Source organism: Rhinoderma darwinii, chromosome 1, assembly GCF_050947455.1.
Source record: "Rhinoderma darwinii isolate aRhiDar2 chromosome 1, aRhiDar2.hap1, whole genome shotgun sequence".
Lineage (NCBI taxonomy): Eukaryota > Metazoa > Chordata > Amphibia > Anura > Rhinodermatidae > Rhinoderma > Rhinoderma darwinii.
The window spans coordinates 611,253,397-611,266,855 of record NC_134687.1 but is presented as its reverse complement, the minus strand read 5'-3'; the positions used below and the strand labels follow the sequence as shown (position 1 = coordinate 611,266,855).

At 40.4% G+C, this 13,459-nt stretch overlaps 1 protein-coding gene across 7 annotated transcripts in view; it reads left to right on the top strand.

Annotated features, from left to right (window-relative positions):
- TCF4 (transcription factor 4) overlaps positions 1-13,459 on the top strand; it is a 406,052-nt gene that overhangs the window by 94,237 nt on the left and 298,356 nt on the right. For all 7 annotated transcript variants that reach the window (XM_075841364.1, XM_075841349.1, XM_075841341.1 and 4 more), the window contains exon 3: positions 9,439-9,500. In XM_075841364.1, coding sequence (XP_075697479.1) covers positions 9,439-9,500 — 62 coding nt within the window. The remainder of the gene's footprint in view (positions 1-9,438; positions 9,501-13,459) is intronic.

The window sequence follows — 13,459 nt, the reverse complement described above, 5'->3', positions numbered from 1 at the left end:
TTCAAACCAACCTTGGACTGTTTATTAGACGGTCGGATGTCTGACATAACACTCTGTACATTTGCTTCAAATACAATTTTTACTTGTTTGTGGCTTTCACAGAATCAATTGAAGCGGCGGTGTATATATCTGGCAGCTGGCTCTGCTTTGAGGGGAGAAAAATCTAATGCTTTGTATATAATCCCCTGAGCGAGTCATAATAAACTGTTTATCAAGTAAGTCGTCGATTTCTGCCACTTTAAAGCTGCTCACGAGCTGTTTCTGATTTAAACACTACAGTTTAATAAAACAATTCCCAGGGCAATGCCTTAAAGTATGGATCTTTTTTTTTCTGCCTCCTGGAAGATTTCCATGTAAAACTCAAGATATTTCTTGGGTGATTTTAACTTTCCTGTATTTCATTTTATATATAGATGTAGCAGTGCTGAATTTGTCATGTAACTATTTCTTGCCAAAGGACTATCCGCTCTGGTACATGTCTGTCTGTCTGTCTGTCTGTCTGTCTTTCTATCTCCAATATATTTATCTATCTATCTATCTATCTATCTATCTCATATCTATCTATCTATCTATCTATCTATCTATCTATCTATCTATCTATCTATCTATCTATCTATCTATCTATCTATCTATCTATCTATCTATCTATCTATCTATCTATCTATCTATCATCTCATATCTATCTATCTATCTATCTATCTATCTATCTATCTATCTATCTATCTATCTATCTATCTATCTATCTATCTATCTCATATCTATCTATCTATCTATCTATCTATCTATCTATCTATCTATCTATCTATCTATCTATCTATCTATCTATCTATCTATCTATCTATCTATCTACCTGTCTGTCAATAAATGGTGACCGCATTCTGCGAACACTAATTTTTATCAAATTGTGTAAGCCCATCTGCCACGCCAAGGTGACCTCTATAAGGTGGGTCCCTATGCTGCACATACAACCAGAACTGGGACTAAACCTACATATATCTGGTGATGGTAGGAACCAGCATAAACAAATTAAAATCACCCAGGGCAGAATAAGAGGAGTGCAAGATCAAAAATGGAGGCAGTCAAGAAAGTTTGATCAGCACATTCCAACAAAATGAAACGTGTATACAGGTGCAAGAGCGTGTCTGTCTATCTATCTATCTATCTATCTATCTATCTATCTATCTATCTATCTATCTATCTATCTATCTATCTATCTATCAACAGTTCTCTTCTCACCCACCCAAACTAATGTACCTTTCATTTCCCATCTCCCTGCAAACTACAGATTCAGTAAAGTTGGGTTTGTCACTTGGCCATTATCATTGTGAAATCTCTATGTGTTCTCTGTGGTTTTTAATAGGGCTGTAAGTTACCCTTTTGCTTTATCGTAACTCAGAGTTGTCACAATGCAGTAACCATGCAGCTGCAAAGAGTAACATGATAAATTCAGCTCAGCTATATATGTATCATGGGGCACTCAAGATATGTTGATAAAACCCCATGACCGACACTATGGGGACTTGACCCCAAACTAGACAATAATCACATCTCACCGCAAACCAAGGTCTCCTACATGTGATAATATCATATGTCCTCTATGGAAACGCCAGACACTTACACTACAATAATATATACCTGCAACACCCACATAAACATGTATATGTATCCTCAATTATACCACATGTCAGAGATTCTGAATCCCTCACCCCCTTGCCAGTTGCTCTTCCTCTTGCTCCTCTTAAAGGGTCTTAAAGTAGTTTTATAAATTTTTAATATTACTACCGCACCATCTACATAAATGTTCGCTCCCATCGCGAGCACTCATTGCAGCTTCTTAACCGAATCACAGCCGCCCCCCAAATACAGAACTCTAAACAAGTTATACTGATCAGCCCGGCTTTATGCTGCGACGGGGCTCCCATGATGGCAGATCCATACACGGATTGTAAATTAGGGTTTAATATATATGGATGAATACATCAAAAAAGTAATTCTGACGTTTGACCCCTTTATTGCGTGGGTTTTTATGTGTATGTTTATTATTTTATTGAATTTTAGTGAACTAAAATAGCTGATTTAAAAATTGCACTGCTTAAAGGGTTAAATAGTCGGGAAAGTAGTCATTGCGGATCCCAGCAGTTGCCGCGACAGAGAGTCTGTCAATCAAATCTCATGTGCCCGCGAGACCACTATCAAATACATGTACGTACGTGGGAGTGCGGTAATATTGGATGGCGTTGCGTGATATTGCGGGAAGGGATTAAGAAGGAATTGTCCAGTTGGGACAATCTCTTTAAAACAAAATTTCATTCACAAAAATTAAGATTTTACTTCCAAAGAAGCCTAATACATCATTCTCTCGTGTATTATTCACAGCAGTCCAGGAAGCTGAGATACAGGGAGCTGTTTGTTGTGGTCCTCACACTGTTGAGCTGCCTGCTTGCCCCTGTAATGCCTAGGACATGGAGGGATGTGATAATCTGTGATTTTCTTTCGCTAACCTCTACAGGGTCAAAATCTTTTCCATCAAACAGGAGCTCATATCTCAACTCCCTGATCTCCTGTGAGTGGGGAAATGGAAAATTGTGGGTTGCTGCAGTCTCTGGTAGTCTCATACGTTTTGAGTGAATTTAGGTGAGGAAATATACTTTGCCATAGAACTTACAAGGTCCGGCCTTAGGTTAGATGGAGCCCTGTGCAATATTGACATTCCCCCCCCCCCTTTTGTTGAACTATATAGTGCCCAAATAACACAGTGATATAGTGTATAAATAAGCCTACCATAACACTAGGCAATGTACAGATGTGTCCTTCCTTACCGTTCCTCTTTTCTCAACGTATCTTGAGATGTGCGGCACAAGATGTCCAGCTTTGGAAAAAAAAACATGATCTTGCGATACTCTGTCACAAAATGTCTATTCTAAAAGTCTATGTATGGCCACCCAGTACTTGTAATGTGAATTGCAGCCTGTCCAGGATTTTGCTAGCATGTCGCGATATTGTATTGAAATGGTTTCATGATAAATTGGAGCAAAAATAAGGTTGGACACATCTGTTGCTGCCTCCTGTGCATCTGCCTTGCCATAGGATCCAGCAAGAAGTATAGGATCAGGGGTGCCAGCTCTGGGTGCCCGTTGGTGCTGCCCCTGGAGCCTATAACTGCTTTGGACAATACTGTGACCCTTTTTAGTTGGTATTTTGGGTATGTTATTTGGGTTTTTTTTTTGTGCAGCGCTGTAAAGGTTGCTTTAAGAGTAATGAAGGCAAAGCCTCCAATTAGTGAGGGATACGTGTATCATTTCTCTGCGCTATGTCAACCATCTTTAATTTCATTACTGACATAGAGATGGCTTTATCTGTCGCTGTTAATTAGGGTTACTCACTGATGCTGCACAGACTAATAGAATGAGCTTTGCACGTTGACCGTCGTAATATAGAAAAACAAATAGACACGACCTCTGCCGGAGAATGAATGACTGAGATGAATATTATCGTCCAGGCTATACAGAAGTGGCCTGTAGCCATACAGCATTTCTGTCCTGTCCTGCCGGGAGTTAAAGTTCCACCAATAATGGATTGCAGGTTGAATAATACTTGTAACAGTTGATTATTGTGCCCGTAATATGTTCATATGCCCCAATTAAGTTTTATTATCCATATAGCAATTTATATATGTCTGTGCCCACCCGTACTCAAGATCAGCACAAGGAGACTGAATTCTAGATAGACGGTATTACAAAGCTTGCTTAGTGCTCTATGTACTGTTGCTGATGGAGTATATCATATAGTATCCCTTTAAGGGAATATTTTCCTATAATTAACATGGGTTCTACAATCTTACTGTTTTGTATGATACAGTATCTCGTTATATTTATTTGTGTTTTTTTTATAGAAAAAATATATACTGGAAACTGTCAACAAGTTGCTGTTTACAGATTTGATTATATTATTTTTGTAATATATTTAGTACTTTGAATGCATCATGGTACCCGGCTGTGGGTCTGTTTGTTAAATTAACAACTTGGCTTACCACAGTACGTTGTGTTCACATTGACACCATGGGTCCATGACAGATGTAATTAACTTGTTTTGATTTGTTTTGTACCCGATCTCATTGATTTATGGTGTATTGAGACCTTCAGACTACTCTTTTCTGCCTATAAGAGGCAAAAAAACAAAAATAAGGCAAACAAGGATCTGATAGGTAAAGTTGACCTGCTTGTTAATTGTTTCTAGCAAATATAGTTATTATTACAGCTTCCACAGGCGAGTTGAGTTCCCATGATGGTCATGGTAACCTATAATTTTAACATGAGCCTCATAGGAAAGGTCCACCTACGCAATCAATTCTTTTTTTTTAATTGTTATTTTGCATCTTAAAAGAAAAATACAGCAACTTTACTAATATTCCTGATTAAAAATCTCCTACCGTAGTGTGTCTAGAGCTCCTATGTAGACTTATGTGTCTCCATGGTAACAGACTACAAACAACACCTGTGTTGTCTGATCATGCAGTAATATCACCATCAATTTGTCCCCTGCTTTTTGCTAACCTATCAAATGCAGGTTAGCAAGAAGTAGGGCACAGGTGGAAGAGAGTGTGACTGCAGAATCAGACTACACAGAGTCTGTAGTCTGTTACCATGGAGACACATAAATCTCAGTCGGAGTTGTAGACACAGAAAGGTAGGACATTTTCAAAAAAGGCTATTTCCAAAGATGCTTCTTATTTCATTTTCGAAGCATTAGTACAATAAAAAAATGTGGTTGTGAAGGTGGACTATTCCTCGAATTCCTGTTTTTAAAGCATAATCAGTTGGTTTTTGTCGTACAGCGCATGATAGATTTTCACAGAAGGGATGGGTTGTACCTTTCTCACTTCATTGCACATTAGAAACAGAAGTAAACTGTGTGATCGCTGTCCGGTACATAGAATGCCAAATACTGTGTAGTCAGTCAAACACCACATGTAGCAAGGTCTGTTTTCAGTTTTCACTCTCTCTCTTATGTTTTGTACAACTTCCTCCTCTGTCAAGAAATGTAACCTTTACCGTAGTGAGTGGTCAAATCACCATCTTGAAATAACAAATAAAATTTGACTTCCCTGTCCTGTGAATACTGCATCTTAGGCTTCGTTCACATCTGCGTCGGAACTCCGTTCATGGTTTCTGTTGGAGCTTTCAGTCAGGGGAACCAATGAACGGAAACCAAACTGAAACAAATGAAACCAAAGGTATCCGTTTGCACCACCATTGATTTCAATGGTGACGGATCTGTTTCAAATGGTTTCCGTTTGTCACCGTTGTGTAAGGGTATGTTCACACGCAGTAGCAAAATACGTCTGAAATTGCAGAGCTGTTTTCAGGCAAAAACAGCTCCTGAATTTCAGACGTTTTTGCAAGTACTCGCATTTTTTGCGGCGTCTTTTATGGACGTTATCGGAGCTGTTTTTCAATGGAGTCAATGAAAAATGGCTCCAAAAACGGCCCAAGAAGTGACATGCACTTCTTTGACGTGGGCGTCTTTTTACGCACCGTCTTTTGATAGCGACGCGTAAAATTACACCTCGTCTGAACAGAACATCATAAAACCCATTTCAAGCAATGGGCAGATGTTTGCAGACGTAATGGAGCCGTCTTTTTAGCCGTAATTCTAGGCGTAAAACTCTCGAATTATGTTTGAAAATAGGCCGTGTGAACATACCCTAAGGGTTCTGTTGTTTTGAGGGAATCAATAACATAGTCGACTGCGGTATGAATGAAAGAATAAAGTAACGTTAAAACTAAGCACACCATTGTTTTTCTTGTGAAATTCTCGATAAGTTTGATGTGTCACATGACCCTCTTCCCATTGAAAAAACTAAAGTTGGATACAAAATGTCCGACTTCAAAATGGCCGCCGTGGTCAACACCCAGCTTGAAAAGTTTCCCCCCTCCCATATACTAATGTGCCACAAACAGGAAGTTAATATCACCAACCATTCCCATTTTATTTAGGTGTATCCATATAAATGGCCCACCCTGTAGATTCTTTTTTTTTCTTTAAAGTGTAGCTAAATGTTCCACAAACTTCTGACATGTCATAGTGACATGTCAGAAGTTTGGATTGGTGGGGGTCCGACCACTGAGACCCCCATCAATCGCTAGAACGAAGCAGCTGAAGGGCTCGTGTGAGCGCTCAGTCATTTCGTGTCTCTTCGGCTTTTTCCGGAAATAAATGTATCGGTGTACGGACTCAATAGAAAGTCTATGAGCCCGTACTCCGACTACATCGGCTTTCCGGAAAAAGCCAAACAGACACGAAACAGCTGAGCGCTCACACGAGAACTTCAGCTGCTTCGTTCTAGCGATTGGTGGGGGTCTCAGTGCTTGGACCCCCACCAATCCAAACTTCTGACATGTCACTATGACATGTCAGAAGTTTGTCAAATGTTTAGCTACACTTTTAGGGTATGTTCACACTCAAACTCAAAAAGATCTGAAAATATGGAGCTGTTTTCAGGCGAAAACAGCTCCTGATTTTCAGACGTTTTTGTAACAACTCGCGTTTTCCGCTGCGTATTTTAACACCGTTATTGGGGCTGTTTTTCAATGGAGTCAATCAAAAATGGCTCCAAAAACGTCCCAAGAAGTGTCCTGCGCTTCTTTTTCGAGGGCATCTTTTTACGCGCCGTATTTTGACAGCGACGTGTAAAATTAAGCCTCCTGGGTACAGAACTCCGTAAATCCCATTGCAAGCAATGGGCAGGTGTTTGGAGGCGGAATGGTGCCGTTTTTTCAGGCGTAATTCGAGGCGTACACGCTTAACAAAAAACAGCTGAAAATACGGTGCTTTTTTCAAGGGAAAGCAAACTAGCGTTTTTGCTGTGTTTTTTACGTCCGTTTTTCTATGAAAAACGGCTCCAAATACGGCTCAAGAAGTGATATGCAATTCTTTTTCGTGGGTGTATTTTTTAACGCAGCTGTTTTTCAAAACGGACGTGTTTTTCCTATTTGAAATCAATGGGCAGATGTTTGGAGGCGGTCCGCTTCTGATTTTTCAGACGTTTTTCGGGACCACCACAAAAATATTGCAATGTTTGTTGTGCGTTCAATATATTTTAGCATTGACTTCCAACTAACATCTGACCGGAAAAAATAACGCGGCCAAAAACGCGACTAGGAAAATGCTGTACAAAACGAGACTTTTTTTCCTGCATGTGAAACCACCCGTTGTGATACAATGAAGTGATATAGTGGCGTTTATATCACTGGGTGTAACTCTCCTTATGGGGATCCCACTGGCTGTGAGGGTGTGATCTTGTTAAATCTATTGGCACGCAGTCAGTGCTGAGGTCACTCGTGCCCCCTCCCGCAGTCATGTAATAAAGCAATAGGTCTTCTTGACTTTTTTTATTTTTCATTCTGGAGACGTAATTGCTCCAGTCGGTTTGAAGTAATTTTATTATGTTTGATTTTGTTGACACTTTTTTTAATTCTGTCTGTGCTTTCAATCCCCACAATTACGTGTAGTCGACTTCCCTGCTTCTTGAACTATCGCAGACATCAGCGCCGTATCCTCTCTACCACCAATTTGTTGGTCTATTAATTACAGTGAACCCGTACACCTCAAATCTTCCTTCTAGATACATGGTCCTCCTTTCTTTCCTATGTATTGGAAGCAGTTCCTTTGCACCTTCTCAGCTGACCGGAGACTAGTGACATCACTGAGGCACCAAGCACAGGATGCCTTATGTCTTGATGATGTCATTAGAGAATTTTGTTGTGCTCATTCTCTTTTCTGAGCACCTTGCTACTTGGAATTTACAGTCTACCCGTCAGTTTAGTGTTTTGCATTATTTGGAAGCGTTCTGATTACCCAATGGGACACATTTACAAAAATCACAGGATGCCAAGATGGCTCAGTAGTTTTGTTACCTTGCAAGACTGTAGCCTGGGGTTCAAATCTAACAATGGGCAACAAAGGTTCTTCTCGTGTTTGCATGGGTTTCCTCCTAAACTCAAAATCACATTAATTGGTTTGCTATGAAATTGTCCGTCAAAGTAGATTGTGAGCCCCATTAAGTACAGGGACTGATAGGCAAAAGTAGATTATGAGCCCCATTAAGTACAGAGACAGATAGGTAAAAGTAGATTGTGAGCCCCATTAAGAACAGGGACTGATAGGCAAAAGTAGATTGTGAGCCTGATTAAGAACAGGGACTGATAGGCAAAATTAGATTGTGAGCCTCATTAAGAACAGGGACTGATAGGCAAAAGTAGATTGTGAGCCCCATTAAGAACAGGGACTGATAGGCAAAATTAGATTGTGAGCCTCATTAAGAACAGGGACTGATAGGTAAAAGTAGATTGTGAGCCCCATTAAGTACAGAGACAGATAGGTAAAAGTAGATTGTGAGCCCCATTAAGAACAGGGACTGATAGGCAAAAGTAGATTGTGAGCCTGATTAAGAACAGGGACTGATAGGCAAAATTAGATTGTGAGCCTCATTAAGAACAGGGACTGATAGGCAAAAGTAGATTGTGAGCCCCATTAAGAACAGGGACTGATAGGCAAAAGTAGATTGTGAGCCACATTGAAGGCAGGGACTGATAGGCGAAAGTAGATTGTGAGCCCCATTAAGAACAGGGACTGATAGGCAAAAGTAGATTGTGAGCCTGATTAAGAACAGGGACTGATAGGCAAAATTAGATTGTGAGCCTCATTAAGAACAGGGACTGATAGGCAAAAGTAGATTGTGAGCCCCATTAAGAACAGGGACTGATAGGCGAATGTAGATTGTGAGCCTGATTAAGAACAGGGACTGATAGGCAAAAGTAGATTGCGAGCCTGATTAAGAACAGGGACTGATAGGCAAAAGTAGATTGTGAGCCACATTAAAGGCAGGGACTGATAGGCGAAAGTGGATTGTGAGCCCTATTAAGGACAGGGACTGATGTGAGTGATGATAATCTCAATGGAATATGTTAGCGCTATACAAGCAATGTGTGTTAAATAAAATAACCCCCCCCCCCCCCATGTCGTGTTCTCTTAGTAGTATTGCAGTAAGGCCTTTGGGCACTACAGTCTGAGTGCACATACAACATCTGTCCCTCCATTATCTATATTACTAGCAGATGTGGGAGCTACTTGTATGTACCAAACTTTGACTATAACTTTTATGCAACTTTTTTTTTTTTTAAGTCTTAAAGGATTTACAGACTCTTGTTGCTGGACCTCTTGGCCTCTTCAGGGCGCTGAAGAATTCAGCAGTGAATTTAAATGAGTTTTCTTTAAGTAGATGGGTCAGATGTCTATTATCAATACAGTGGGGCACTTTGGGATTCTTAATTAAAGTCAACAGCAGATTAGTCTGAAGCTTTAATTTAAAATGAATATTGTAATAAAACATCTTTCTGATAAAGTTTTATTTAATTTATTTTTTATTTTTTATTTTAGATGTAGAAGACAGAAGTAACTCAGGTTCCTGGGGGAGCAGTGCACATCCGAGCCCGTCCCGAGTAAGTACAAATACTTTGGAGATGTTGCATACATGTATCAGTTGTGTTCAATGTTAATGTGCTGTCCTTTTGTGAAATCCATATTTAAATTTTTATATGAAAAAAATTTACACCGATCAAATGAGCAACCAACAGAACCAAAGCAAGAAAAACTGGTGTCATAGACAGTAGCATATCGGTAAATCATTATATTATGGCTGTCATGGAGGGGTATCCAACGGTTGGGAATACCCTCTATGAGCAAAAACGCTATATAAGAGCATTTCCCACACTGGTGAATACGGCTCGTCCGTGCTTTACATGGTCAGCCATTCATTTGAATGTTCGATATGTAATACTACACTGGGACATGTAGGGAACAAGGTGATAACCAAGCGGCTCTACAGGGTTAACAAGTTTAAGATGGACTACATTAGTCACCCTTGACCACTTTAATCTATGCTTCTCTTAAAGAGTTTTCACACTATAAGAAGTGACAGGATATCCAGGGGTGTACCTAGGGAGGGGACAGGTGTGGCATGAGCCCCAGGTGTTGGGGCTCCAACAAGCCACTTTGCCTTGGTGAGGGTATTTAGATGAAAGGCAAGGGCAGCAAACTATATCTTTGCCCTGGGTGAAGGACAAACCTAGCTGACTTTGCCCTCTGGACTGGAGACTGGAGGTTGTTATAGCAGCAAAATGTCCATAGTTATACAATATTATTACTACACTTTATTGTAAAGTTAAAATGTAAAAGCATTTGATAGATCTGTTCTTACTAGGTCAATGACCCACCATGCTCCCAATAAAAACTCTACATTTTCTTTTTGCCACGATAAGCATTTTGGCAATGGTTTGAACCCCAAAGAAACCCACACGTTAAAGGAGTTATCCCATCTGGACAATCATTTTTCATATGCCCATAACCTTGGTGAGGATATTTTTAAATGAAAGGCAAGGGCAGTAAACTATATTGCCCCGGGTGAAGGACAAAACTAGCTATGACTTTGCCCTCTGGAATGGAGACTGGACGTTGTAATAGCAGTAAAATGTCCATAGTTTTATAATATTATTGCTAAGCATTAATGCAAAATAAAAAATCATCTGATAGATCCCAAAAAGAAAACAAAAACATTTTGTGCTACAATAAGTAATTCAACAATGGTTTAAACCCAATAGAAATTGACTCATTAAAGGAGATATCCCATTTGGACAACCCCTTATAGGCATATGGAAGTTATCGAGACGGGCCCCACGCATGGGACCCCAATTTCATGAGCCAGTGCAGAGAGTCAAAGACTTAATGTGACCATGAATTACAGGAGCATCCACAAGAGCTTTCCCTGATGACAACAGCAGATTGTAGGGACTTATGGGGATTTTACACTGGGCGATTATCGCGCAGACGAGTGTTCCTATAATGCTCGTTGCCGATAATTGACCTGTGTAAACAGGGCAGCGATCAGCAGATGAACGAGCAAATGCTCGATCATCTGCTGATCGTATCGTTTTAAAAAAGTCAAATATTATCGTTTTGTAAACAGGGAGACACACTGCCAACATGATAATAATGTATGTGGATGAGCGACCGGAGTAACGACCGCTCGTCACCATCCATAGCTTTTTGTGACAAGGGCAAACGAGCGCCAATCAACGATGTCTCGCTAATGTCGGCCGGTGTAAAAGGCCCTTTAGAGAAGCTGGAACCCTGCTGATCCGTTGGTTTTATTCTAAGAAGTGGTTGTCCAGATAAAGGGGTTGTCCAGATGAAGGGGTTGTCTAGATGAAGGGATTGTCCAGATGAAGGCCTTGTCCAGATGAAGGCCTTGTCCAGATGAAGGGGTTGTCCAGATGAAGGGGCTGTCCAGATAAAAGGGGCTGTCCAGATAAAAGGGGCTGTCCAGATAAAAGGGGCTGTCCAGATAAAAGGGGTTGTACAGATGAAGGGGCTGTCCAGATAAAAGGGGCTGTCCAGATAAAAGGGGCTGTCCAGATAAAAGGGGCTGTCCAGATAAAAGGGGTTGTCCAGATAAAAGGGGCTGTCCAGATAAAAGGTGTTGTCCAGATGATGGGATTGTCCAGATCACGGGATTGTTCAGATCAAGGGGTTGTACAGATCAAGGGGTTGTCCAAATGAAGGGGTTGTAAAGATGAAGGGGTTGTCCAGATGAAGGGGTTGTCCAGATGAAGGGGTTGTCCAGATGAAGGGGTTGTCCAGATGAAGGGGTTGTCCAGATGAAGGGGTTGTGCAGATAAAAGGATTGTCCAGATGCAAGAACCCCTATGACGTGTATTTTAACAAAAATGTTAAATGTACAATGCTACTCCTAATAAAATGCTACTTCACAGCTATACATTCAAAATTTGTACAAAACTGTAAAGCACAAAATAATAAAAGACAAATGCAGAGAAAATAGGAATTTAGTATCTTCAATCCCTTTCAGTAGGGTTAATGGAACATAGTATGGGAATGTGCAGTTTGGCCCAATATGTTTTAAGCTGTATGAAGTCACGCAGTCATTCAGCGAAGCAAAAATCTTAAAGGAAAGCAGAATGCTTGTTTGGGCAGAACTTCGGGGGTCATTGTGAAATGACTGCATTTTGTGTTTTCCTAAAGGCACACATGACATATGGTTGCTTTGAGTCAAACCATAAGTCTGGGTTCTGTTATGACTTCCTTTGATCTTGTGATAGCATCTGATACCTGCCCACTCACTTCTACTGGTAACAGTACTTTAGAAGAAAAAACCCTCAATGCCGTATCTCATTGATGTGACATCTGTGTTGTAACATTCAGGAGTATAAGTCATGCAGAGCTGAGCATTCATAATATAGTTTATCTTCTGAAGGTGCAGTCCTACATGGAAGAACAAGGCTATAACCATATGATTAAAATAAGTCTTGTTTGTAATAGCCAGGAATCCAATGTTCTTAGGGTGAATTCACACGGGACCGAAAAGCTGCAGTTTTCCGCCAAGATTTGAGAAATTTTCCAAACGGAAATTGACCTGTGGGTGCAGATTTTTTAATCTGCAGCATGTCAAAACATGTTGCAGAATGAGCACGGATTTGTTGCAATTTTCCCCCAGTGAAAATCCATCGAGCTGGTTGAAATGAGTCCGGCATATTTGTTGCAGAAATTCTAAACCTGAGATTTTGTTTTCTACATCTGAATAGGCCTGTTTTCTGCAAGCTCCATTCAGATGAATGGGACAGTCGAATAAATTTCTGCAATAAATCTGCCCTAAGAGATTAAAAAGTAATACACCGTCTATACTGGCTGCCTCTGTTGTTTAGGCTGCAGTGGAGACCAGGCAAGGTAAGCCCCAAAACTTTAGATAACTCTTCTCCCCCCCAAGCCAGCTCAAGGTGTGATCACTCAAATGTCTATATCACAATTATAAAAAGTTTCTTGGGGAAGAATCAGGAAATCTGAATTTTCAGCAGCCCTGCAAACTTATCCTTGGGCCACTCCAGCGTGGTCCTGATTATGGGAATATGACTCGATAGATGTAGGTTCGCCACCGCAAGCACTTTACATAACTTTATTTTTTATTAATCATAATTGCAATAAAAAATCAGATAAAAATAACTCCACCCTCCGAGTATGACCTTTATGTAGAAAAACCACAGTCCTAATCTTATCCCTGCCCTTCTTTTGGAGACTAAATAAAGTCTAATTGACCTAAACATTGCAAGGAGGAACGTAGTGTTAGACTACAATTCCCTAGTTAGTCCCACCAGAGGAAATGATTTTGAGGGCCCACCCTACAGCTATACAAACCAAGTACATCCTCTTTTACTTTACTTATAAACTTTCCATTGTGCATGTAAGGCCCTGTTCACATCACTTTTTGGCCCTACATTTAGCCTATACACCAGGAAAGCTCTCTACGTACAGGTTAAATGGGTCCACAGGGCTCCATTAGCCAGACGAGTGTGCTTTTGGCCTCTGTCAGGCTGGTATACGTTAGTATACT